The 11510-nt window shown below is 48.8% G+C and overlaps 1 protein-coding gene across 1 annotated transcript in view; it reads right to left on the reverse strand.

Annotated features, from left to right (window-relative positions):
- TG (thyroglobulin) overlaps nt 1-11510 on the reverse strand; it is a 256235-nt gene that overhangs the window by 180590 nt on the left and 64135 nt on the right. The window contains 4 exon segments of the mRNA XM_019651274.1: nt 847-1038; nt 4312-4420; nt 7782-7897; nt 8433-8549. Of these exon segments, the coding sequence (XP_019506819.1) occupies nt 847-1038; nt 4312-4420; nt 7782-7897; nt 8433-8549 (534 nt within the window).

An 11510-nucleotide genomic window follows, 5' to 3' on the forward strand; every position in this document is an offset into this window, starting at 1 on the left:
GAATGCAAACAATCCCATAGATGGCTGTTGTCAACTCCCTTTGTTACTAAATTCACAGCTTACCAGAGGCCACATTCATGTTTAGCAATGTGTGCCCAGTATCTCTATGACAAATAGCCAAGTAGGAATTGTCATTTTCTCTCTGCTGTGGACAAGGGAATTGCAACTTAGATAGTTGAAGCAACTTGTCCAAGATTGCACAGCCAGAAAGTGACAGAGCAGCAACCAGAACCCAGGTCTGTTTGACACCCAAGTCCCTTCTCAAACACTAGGCTACATCGCCAAGTACATGGATTTATTTCTATAAACAGGAGTCCCTCCCCACTGTTGAGAGACAACAGAAAATTCCAGTTGTATTGATCACAGGACCTGGCATACCGTAGGCACTCAATGGATAATCATTCAAAGAATGATCACGGGGGAGGAGAATGAACTAACATTTTTAACCACTGTGGCCAGGCTTCGGAGGTGGCAGTCAGATGCTGTCAGAGATACACTTGGGCTCAAACCTCAGCTCTATCACTTTGCAAGCTGTGTGACTGCGAGCTAATGGCTTGAATTCTCTGAGCCTCCTTTTCTCAGTTTGCAAGATGCAGCTCATGATACCTCCCCTGAAGACAGCTGCCAGGAAAAAATCAGCATTCCACCGTGAAGTGGCTCGCAGTATAATGTTGAAAGGGTCCCAGCTTGTCCCTGACTTTGTGTATGTGACTACCCCCTTCTACATGCGTGTGGTCACCTCCTGCCTTGCACCTTCCCACGGCAGCCTCCACGCCGTGCATCCCGGCTCCTGTGGCCCCACACGCTCCCCGCCCTTTGCAGAACACGGGCTGTAATCTATGTCACCTCTTTGGACTTGCGTGAGGATGAAGCCATCACAGCACGAGTCACGGTCACACGCGAGAACGCAGAAGAGATAAACGTCCCTCAGATCGGCTCCGGAGGCTGAGAACATGACAGGGCTGTACAGTCCAGAGAGTGTGTTTTGGAAACCAGTTGGTTCAAACCTCTTCTGACTTGTTGTGGTGAATTCTTGGCCTGGGGAAAACAGCAGGGAAAAAAATTTTTTTAAAAAAAATCTCAAAACAATGCAGTAGACCAGAGTGTGCTGGTTGTATGCCAGTGGGCCCTCTGATGGTGCGAGGGGCAGTGTGTGGCCTGAGATGAGACACTTTCTGTACCATGAAACTCCTCGATATGTCTGTGCATATGGAGCGTGGAGCCCATCATGGCCATGGTCCCAAGCCAGCCGACCTGGACAATTGCCCATGACACCTGTGAGTCTCTGAAGGGGGTGTGTGGCGAGATGGCCGCTGTTATTATTTTTATTATTACCAGCAAACATTTACTGAGCTCCAACTATACACACATGCTTTACCTACATGACGTCATTGCATTTCACTGTCCTGAGAGTTACGTCCGGCCCCCTCTGCTCTCACATGTGTTTTTGTAACGCAAAGCGGTTCAAACACACGGCAGTCAGGAAGCCAGGCCATTGTAACACTGAAGTCGCATCGGTTGAGCTACAGTTTTCCCCAGCACGTCACTGTCCTGTGCCATCTAACAACAGGTGAGTGCAAAACAGACAAAAACAGTGGAAGGCAGCAAGGTGCAGAGAAGCGGGACTGGACATGGCGGCCATCGGCCCACCGTCTTCCTCGCGCTTTTTGATGACTGCATTTCCCCTTCTCTTTGTGCGTCTGGCCCTCAGTCTCTGGAACGCAGCAGTCTCAGCCCTCCCCTGCACCCGCCCCCATCAAGCTACCTGCCCTTTTCACTTCTTGTAGCATTTCTTTGTGATGGGTTCAATGCTTTGTTTTTAAACTGGATTTTAAGTGCAATTATTACTGCTTTTGTCAGGCCCCTGGTTAGAAATGCCATGGTTTAGGTTCTGCCTGTCCCCGGCTCCAGTTTTCCCATAAGCCCTGCTACTCCCAGAGCATCCTTTTGCAAATAGGAGAATTCTTCAGGGATATATATACATATATATATATATAGTTTGCTTCCCCCACCAGCTCGGTTCCCTGGAGCCATTCCCTGCTGTTCAGGGCAGTAGTCTGAATAAAACGGCATGGCTCTTCCTTCATGCTCCAGGCTGCAGAGTCAAAGTGGGTGTAGACAAAGCGTGGCACGGACGGCAGGTCAAGCTGCCCCATCTTCCAGGTCACGTGAGCTCTGGCATGTGAAGAGACGTGCTTGACTGCCTCCTAGGTGCCACAGGCTGTACTGGAGGCCTTCCTTTCCCCCTCAGCTGGGACATTTTATTCCCATTTTACAGCAAGTAGAATAAAGGAGTCCTTCCTGGCCAGAGTGGGGGGCAGAAGTATGAAACCAGATGCAGTTAAATCTAACCTCCTTTCTCTCTCCACTATACCAGGATTCAGAATGGCTGGGTCTGTGCATTTTGTGCTAAAATTATTTTTTTTTGAAAAGGGCAAAACAAAACAAAAAAGCCAAACAGAGTTCTGCCCTTAATTAGTTTGGCAGCAAGGAAGCTTCGCAATTTCCCTTGTACTCTTCCCCCAAAGTATAAACTTTCAGGGGAGGAGGAGGAAAAAAATAAATACAAAAAGGCTTTAAAAGAAACATAATTGCATTTTTTTAAAATGTGATAACAGGTCAAGGTGTGGTTTTAAAGGACGTTTTGGGAAGGGTTACTTATTTTAAGTTTTGCTTTTTCGAAAATAATCTCTGTGCTTTGTTATTCTTCAAGTGGATAGTAAATATAATTGGAATAAACACTGGGGCTGAAATTTCAGTAACCCTGGCCGCAGATCAGAGACCTGGAGCTCCGCCACCCTCCGCTCTCCCAGGAGAAACATTCTCTAACAGGATAGAGGCAGCAGGCGGAAGAAGGACTGGGGACACAAAACACAAGCGCTTGTCCCCGCTGAGACCCTACCAAGGTCAGATGAGGCTTTGGGCCTCGGCGGAGGCATTGGCCCTACTTGCTGCCAAGTCTGAAGCTGCTGGGGCCAGGCCGCCTGCCCTGAGTGATGGACCTAAGAGAGTGACATGCCTGCCACCCTCATGGCTGCTCCCAAACCCCCATTCAGCCCCCCTTGGCTGTTTTCTGGCCCCCAGCCTTAGCCTCTGGGCATCAGGAAGCTTTCAGCAAGAGTGAAACTTGCAGCTTAGAAACCTCCCGCGTTTGGTATTTCCACATGCCACACACCATTCTAAAAGTATCGTATGTGTCACCTAATGACTTGTGACTCCTAGCTTACTAGTGAGAAAGCACAGAAACCAAGAATGTCAAAGAACTCGCCCCAGATCACACAGCTGGTGTGTGACAGAGCTGGGGCAACCCAGGCAGGCGTCTCCAGCGCCCTCGCCCTTATCTGCATGAAGAGGGGGCCCCAAAGAGCGGTGGTGAGCGGAGGTGTCACAGCTCACGGGGCAGAGCCTAGCTGTGGCCCAGGGCTCAGGGCCCTGCACAGTCGGCACCTCTCTTGGCCCTGACAGAGAGGAGACGGGAAGTGGGCAGGGCAGGGCAGAAATGCACAGGCCGTAGGGTCCTAAGAGACTTGCTACATCTCCCACACGTAGGGGAATTCAGACACACTGAGGTTCAAACCCGGCTGCCAATTTACGAGCAGTATGACTTTAGGCAACTCTCCATCTCTCTCAGCCTCAGTTTCCTCACCTGTAAAATGAGGATTATGAGCCTCTTTTTGGTTTTCCTCCAGGAAATTCTGTAAGGGTGGCAGGAAAGGATGTATGGGCAAGTGAGCTGTAAACTGTGAACTATGATTCACCCATGCTGCTCAAAGTGAGGTCCAGGGACCAGCAGCGGGGGCGTTCCTGAGAGGTTATTGGGAAGGCAGAATCTTGGCAGCTGGAGGAGGTCCTGAGCACAGGTGATGGCAGAGGACGGGCTTGTGGGTTTGGGCTGGTTGTGAGGAGGTCTGCCCACTTCCAGGGAGGGTGGAGAAGAAAGGGGGGAGACGAGAGTGAGGCTCCGTGGGGCGAGGGCCCAGCTGCAGGGAGCCCGGAGCCCAGATGCTCCCATACCACAGGCAGCCTTGCGGGCTTGCGTAGGGCACAGAGTCTGGACTCTGCTGGGTTCTGCCCACAGCCTTTGCGTCTGCTCTCCACCTTAGCTCCTCACCTGCGGAATGAGCCTCCCAATCCTCCCGGGCCTGTGCCGAGGATCAAACGTGGCGACACAAAACATTTGGACCCATGGAGGGCTGCTGAGCTCAGTGCCTGGAGCGGGCTGGGGGCAGTCTGGCTCCTCCCTGAATGCACCCTGCTGATGGGCCAAGTTCAGCCACTGAGGCCCCAAGACATCCAGCGTGACCAACTCACCCTTTTTCAAATAAACAGCCAGAGGGTCCTGATCCCTGCCCCTCACTTTCACCTGGCAGCTAAGACGTGCAAACCTGGTGGCCTTCGAGTTCCCCAATGTGTCCTGATCCTGGAAATGCAAAGAGGCTGTGTTATCATTCCGTGAGAGCTAACTCAGTTCCACAAACATTTACCGCTCTCCAACCATGGCTAGACACCGGGGCGGCAAAGATAAAGCAGAGACGGTTGCGCCTCGTTGGTCAGTCCTAGTCTGCCGGAGCACACAGACGTGGAAGCAGTAAATTCCAGCCCAGAGTGTTGGCCGCAAAGACACGTGCCCTTCAGGAGGAGGTATTTACAGAAGATGAACTCGGCTGAGAAAGGGGAGCGAGAAGAAGTTCCCAGAGAAGGTGAACCTGTGTGGGGTACTGATGTGTGAGGAAGAGTTCATCCGGCGGAAACAAGGGAGGGGCAATTTTAAGTCAAGGAAATGGCAGAAATGGAGAAAAGGAATTCTAAGGAGTTTTGAGACCTCGGTCCAGGGGTTCTCAGGGACCGTCAGTTAGGAGATGGGGTACGGTGGGAGAAGAGAGAGAGAGAGGCAGGAGCCAGCTTTTGGAAGACTTGTAGGCACACAGCGTGTGTCCAGGGAGGGTCAGGAGAAGGTCCTTGGAAATGAAGAGGTCAGACGTGCACAGACCTGGCCGTTCTCATGTAACTCTGGTCTCTCTATTTCCAGCATTCTTGCGGTGTGGGTGTGGAAGGATAAATCTGCGTTTTGTTCCCAGTAGTTTGCCCTGCCTACTCCCTCAAAGTTGCCCACATTTGCGTTTCCTGGCGGGGAGATTGGGGAGGGCAGAAGGTAACACAAAACTATTAATGGCCATTGTTCTTGGTTTTGAGAAAACCTGACCTCCCTGAAGGAACGCTGGCCTGGGGAAGGAAGAACCTTTGAGGTGGAAAGATGCCTACCGACCTCAGGAGGGCTTGAGTTGGGGTTCCATTCTACAGGAGCCCTCACTCCTTCTCGGTCAGGCCCAGGTGGGGACAGGGCGAGTGTAAGCTACATGATACACCTGGGGGGGCCAGACCCAAAGTGTGGGGCTCCTGCCATGGCAAAGAGTCCCCTCCACACCCCAAACCTGGCCCAGAAACAATGGCACCGAGACGCCTGAGGGCAGAGCGTGGACTGTGGTGTTAGCCAGGGGCCATGTGGCTCGATCACTCCTGACCAATGACCAACACCCCACCCCAGTGCCTCAGGGCTGCGCTGAGAGCCCCAGGCCCTGGAGGGGAGCCTTAAAACCCTCAAGATGGAATTTCCTGGCAACCTGATGTGTGGGTTACGCTATTAACAGCCATGGTGGTAACCATGATATTGTCACTGAGCCATTGCTCTGCGGGAGAAACTGTCCTGGGATCTTTTCCATGCATGACTTCACTCGATCCTCACAAACATCCCATGATGTGGGGGCCATTCTGACCCCCAGACCACAGATCGGGGCTCTGAGGAAGCAAGAGACAAAATGGCAAGCAGCAAGTCATGGGGCTGGGACTTGAACCCAGGCCGCCTGGCTTAGGGGCCACGTTGTCAGCAACCTTCCCTGTAAGAGAACATCTCTCGTGGGCTGAGGAGCTGGAGGGACAGTTTTTTTAACTTTTTTTTTAAGTGACCAAATCTTGTGTTTCTTGTAGACTAAAATCCATACATACTACACAAGCAGGTGTCAGATATCAGAGGATCAAATGATCAATAATCTACCAAGTTTGCTCAGAGAAATGCCGGGTGCTTCATAAGCGCTGAGTAAATGTCAGCCATTTTTGTTGTCACTATTTGTTCTATAAGCAGGTTCTGGTCCTTTCGGGAAAGAGAAGGAGTAGAATTTCTTTAAATCAGGGATTCCCAATGACCTGATGGTTGCCTAGGGAGCCACTGTCCCTGAGAGCTGTGGCCTCAGACCCCTTGGCTACAATGGACCTGAGGGAGGTCTGGACAGAAGTGTCCTGTTAGCAGAATCACTGGGCATGGACCAGCCAAGATGAGGGAACAGCATCTGGAACCCCCAGGTCACAAAGGAATCGAGTTGCTCTGCGCTGTCTGACGGCAGGAGGTGGCACCAAGGCCATGTGCTCAGTCCTGACATTAATGACAGTGCGTTCTGGCTCAGTGTCACCAGCCCACTAGCCTCTCCCCCTCCTATGTACAACCCCCATCTCCTGCTGATATATCTTAAGGCAGGTCTGAATCATGATAGCGAAAACAACAGCCCACTGTCATCTTCCCCCAGCTGTTTTAACCTTTAAATTCAATGGAGCTAACACTCCCTCCACAGTCCACTGAGTGTCGTGTGTTAGCTCCTCGCATCCTCACCGGAAGCCTGTGGGTTAAAGACTCCATTTTACAGATGAGAAGACCGAGGTTAAGGAACCTGCATGTGGTCTAATGGCCCCAAAGTGGCAGGGCCGAGATTCAGTCCAAGACCCCTCCTGCCCCTTCTCTAGGTCCAGCCCTAAAATTCAGGGTCCACCCTCCATGCTCCTTCTGAGATGTCACTTATGAATACAGAGCCACATGTAAGCACAGGTATATGGATAAAAGGCATGCGACGCATCACTACTGGGGATGGTGCAAGAATGCTAACCAATCCACGCATCCTTAACAAACGTGAGATAAATCATGTACATCCATAGGCTGGACTGGTACGCTGCCATTAAAAAGACCAAGGGTAATCATGGAAATACAGAAAGTTAAATATTACGTGCGAGAAAACAAGAGACAAGAACTATGTATTATAAAATAGTAGCATGTAAACCAACAAAAAAATGATGCTTACAAACACATAGAAATTCTCTGGATGGGTCCCTAAGGAACTAGAGAGTAAAAACAGAGGTTTGCGTGTGTTTGCCTAGTAGGAAATTAGGAGATAGGAGCATGACTTTCACCGCGAACCCTTCTGTCCTAGTTCATGGTAACAATGGAATTGCCAATATGCTACCAGCTTGAGTTAAAGGAACAGCAGTTTCATGGGGTTCTAACCACATGAATAATAAGTTAATATTTGACTTTTTTTTTTAATCCTAATCATCTTTTATTTCTACAATGGGAAAGAATTCCGGGCTCTGGGACTCAGAGGGACAGATGGTCCTCAGAGCACTTAGACGATGGCCCGTGGTATCCGGTGCATCAGCTGCCCAATGAGATGGCAGAGGGAGGGAGGGGCTTATCATTGAAATAGTCTCTTCTGACTCATGTGTCAGGAAACGATACCGCTCAGATGAATGCCCCCTTACGTCAGTTTCATCCTGAGCCAGTGCTGGTTTATTGCAGTTTCAATTTCCCAAAGTCTCATCACTTTGAAGAAACGAAAGCATCATGGAATCAGCTATTGATGATCTCATTCTGTCACCTGATCAGCTTGCTATCGATTCATCAGAGTGCAGCCGAGGCAACAGATGAGAAACAGAAACGCCACGTGGCTGCCATGACTGACCTGACCAGAGGTTGTGCAGGCGATGTTGTCACTTGTCCAAGCATAGAAATCACACGAGACATCTGGTCCCACCGTGGACACTGTCAGGAAGCTACAGGTCTCGTCCAGAGCACAGTCTGCAGACACCATAGGACAGTCACACGCCTGTGTGTCAGGTGATGCTGAGGACAGACGGACACGTCCCCCCAGCCCGTGCCCCCCAACACGTACGCACGCGCGCGCGCACACACGCGCGCTCTCACCTACGACATAAGATGACAATGACGATTCATGAATGATTGGAGGATTATGAGATAATCCTTGCACAAATACATGCTCAGTAAATGGCAGCTATTATTACACCTCACTGGCCTCACTATTAAAATGGATTTATCCCCCAAACTGGACAAATAGCCCTGCAAGGATCTAGCGCCCTTCATCTCTGCTCTCTACCCTTTAGCATAGCATTGTTCTTGCCACATAGTAGAAGCACTATAAACTCTGAAGTGAAATTATGAGGCGTTCAATGTACATATGGGGGATCGACTGACTACAAAGTGTTTCTGATAATGCATATTTTTTCATTATAGTTTTAGCGGTCCGGTTGATTCGCCTTTGCCAGAGCTACCTCCCCACCCATTTCCAGGGGCCCGTCTCCCCACCACCCTTTACCTGCCAAGCACTGCATCAGCGCGGGTTCAGAATCAGGGACCCTGGACCTGACGCCCACAGCCGCGTCGGCACTGAAGACCACCGTAGATTCTAGAGCCTTCTCAAATTTCTGCATCACTGAAAGAGAATTTGAAATTTATGAAATCTGACTCTGAAGGGTAGACGCCAAAAGGAGTGCTAGATCAAGACGTCACCGCTTGTTCATAGCCCTTGGTCACACAAGTGTTCCAAGGAGAGAATTCCCTTTTCAGGTAGTTCCCAGCATGCTGCCTTGTATGTGACACTGAGAGCTAGAACTTACCAGTCTCCCTTTTCCCACCTCATTGTCAGGAAGTGAGGAGAAAATTTAGCATTATGTTAGTCCTTACAACTCGTTTTACATTCTCATTGATACTTATTGTCTATCTAAGCTGATATTTCCGTGTTCTTCTCTTTGAGTGCTAATTATATCCTAAAATTATTTTATTGAAAATTTTCTTTCCATATAGCCACTTGACTTCTTTCTGGAAAGGGGGAAGCTATTTTTAAAATGACAAATAAAACACGTGCATATGGGTTCATGTAACTGAAAATGTGTCATGTGGCTCAGGCACTTAGGTGCCAGCATCTGTGTACGTGATATATTAGCATCTGTTTTTCTAGCTACCATCAACACAGACAGAGCTCCTGTCTGCTAGGACTAACATAGTCTCACGCTCATAGAACTAAACAAGGGAGGGAAAAGAAATACAATTTCCCAAGGCTACAAGACTTGGAACTCACTCTATACCAAGCCAAAAAGCACTGGAGGTAACTCTCCAGGAATGAGATTTATTTTCACCAGCCAAAATGCCCAAGGGTGTCATGATTTTGCCAAAAAGGACAAGGCCCAAAGCACATGAGCACTAGTTTTTTACAGACATAGCATGTATATAAGCACTCATTCTCACACACACCTATTTCTTTATAAAAGAGACTTGTGTCTAGGTTGGTTTTCATCATGCCAATAAATTCAAGGTCATCCAAAACAATCTTTTCTCAGCTTTCATAATAAGAGCAGAAAAGAAAGTTTATTCCTTTTGGGATCAGCTTGGGGGAGGAGAGTATTAATACAACAGAAATGATATGTTTTAAGCTTTCAAAATTTTTGATATAGAAAAGAATTCTAATTTTACAGAGTGGTTCTTTCACATTGATCATTGAAGTTGCCAAGTTCATGTACTCAGCCCATACTCAACCCTTCTGCTCTCATCACTTTCTCTTTTTTTTAATTTCTTTATTTTTATTTCTATATTCCTTGTTACCATGTTTGTAGAGACTGCAAGCTCAAGTCCAGCAAACACCATGCACACTATATGCAGCCGAGTGCCCCTACAGCTTAATTGGTACAGACCAGATGCTCACAACATCCTAGGAGACTAAATCAAATTTGAAAGGTCTGTTTCCAAGTCAAGTCCTCCCAGTAACCTAACATGCAGTGAATTTAGTATTTCAGTCAGAAAACCTGTTGGTTTGGAGAAAGGACCTGCTGGTGGTAGAGACCTTCACATTGTAGCATCCTATGAAGAAGCTCATGGCCAACAGAACAGAAACATCCCATGAACTGAGCTGCCAGTGATTCCATGGAAAGTCGAGTTAGCCTGCAAATTCATATATTCTGTTGTATAATTCCCCACATGCCTAATTTCTACTGAGCAGGTATTTACCAAGGTCTTGGGTGTGTTTGATCATGGTTCTCACACAATGCATCATGACTATGTATGTGCCTATGTGTTTCCAAGACAAGGACAATGTTCTGAGAATATGTGAACCTCCACTAGCTAGGACAGTGATAGAGATACTAGTTTCCTGTTTATTGGATGGATGGATGGATGGATGGATGGATGGATGGATGGATGGATGGATAAATGACTGCCAATATCATCACAACACCAGGGAACCTGGAAAGAACATTAGGAAGGTGTTCTCTGAGGGTCTCAGTTTTCTGCTTGTGAGGATTAAGCAGACTAGCATAAAAAACCCAGTACACAGTAACAATTTAGTAAGTGCCAGGTCCCTTTGCTCCCAAGGGCACTCTGCCTAAGTGTAAGGGCTTGTAAAATTGGCCACAAAGAATTCGGGTTATGGGAGAGTCTCCTTGCCTGGTGACCTTTAGGAGAGAGTTTCAAAGAAGCCCAGATAACTGGAGCAATCCATTCATTCTGACAAGCAGCACTTGCTATGGAATAGAACAGAGAGTAAGGTACAAGTCTAGCCCCCAAGGACAGCACTGTTTAATGAGGCCAGAGTCCAGAGCGAAGGCTGAGGTGTGCAGTGTTTCTATACTCTGAGGGCATGCAGGCCACGGAAGAGTTGGCATGGGCATTGCATAAACTGAATTGTCTGGTAAAATAATTGCTCTGAAGCATCGTGGGAAACTCATTGGAAAAATGCCGACTGGAGCAGACATGAGTTAGGAGGCTACAGTGTAACCCATGTGGGTGATAACCCAGGCCTGGACACAGTAGGGGAAAAGTGGGGGTGAGGAAGGGACATTTCCCTCGATGCCTTTTGCTTTTTCAAGAGGTCAAAAGCCTCAAAAACGAAACTGCAATTTCCCTCCCAAAGAGAAAGACTTTCTCAAAGGCAAGTTGAAAGGATTCTGAGAGGCCGGCTGACATCCCCGTGGGGAACCCGCTTCTTCACAGGGAAATCCTCCTGCATGTCCAGAGAGGGCGAGTTAAGCTCCAAGCTTTGCATAGGAAACCGAAATGCTGAGGACCAATCTGGAGGCCCCTGTCAGTGGTGCCTCAGGGGGCGTCCCTGCAGCTGGCAAAGCTGAGCCCTTGCTCATAAATGCTGCCAGTGCCCTGATGACACCGTCCTTTTCACTTCAGACGAACACAGGGCAAGAACAAGCCAGGAGGTACTTTACAAAGTTCCCGGATGATCCCCGAAATAAAGCCATGGACAGGGACGCAAAGAGAGCTGGAGTGCAGATGCAAGCACTTGGGTGACAATCCCATAATGACCAGGAATCACCAGGGGCCTTGGGCAAGTGGCTTCCTATCTGTGGACATCCTCTCCCTCAATTTTGAGGGACGGAAAAGATCTGCCTAC

The sequence above is a fragment of the Hipposideros armiger genome, unplaced genomic scaffold, assembly GCF_001890085.2.
Source record: "Hipposideros armiger isolate ML-2016 unplaced genomic scaffold, ASM189008v1 scaffold_157, whole genome shotgun sequence".
In the NCBI taxonomy this organism is placed as follows: Eukaryota; Metazoa; Chordata; class Mammalia; order Chiroptera; family Hipposideridae; genus Hipposideros; species Hipposideros armiger.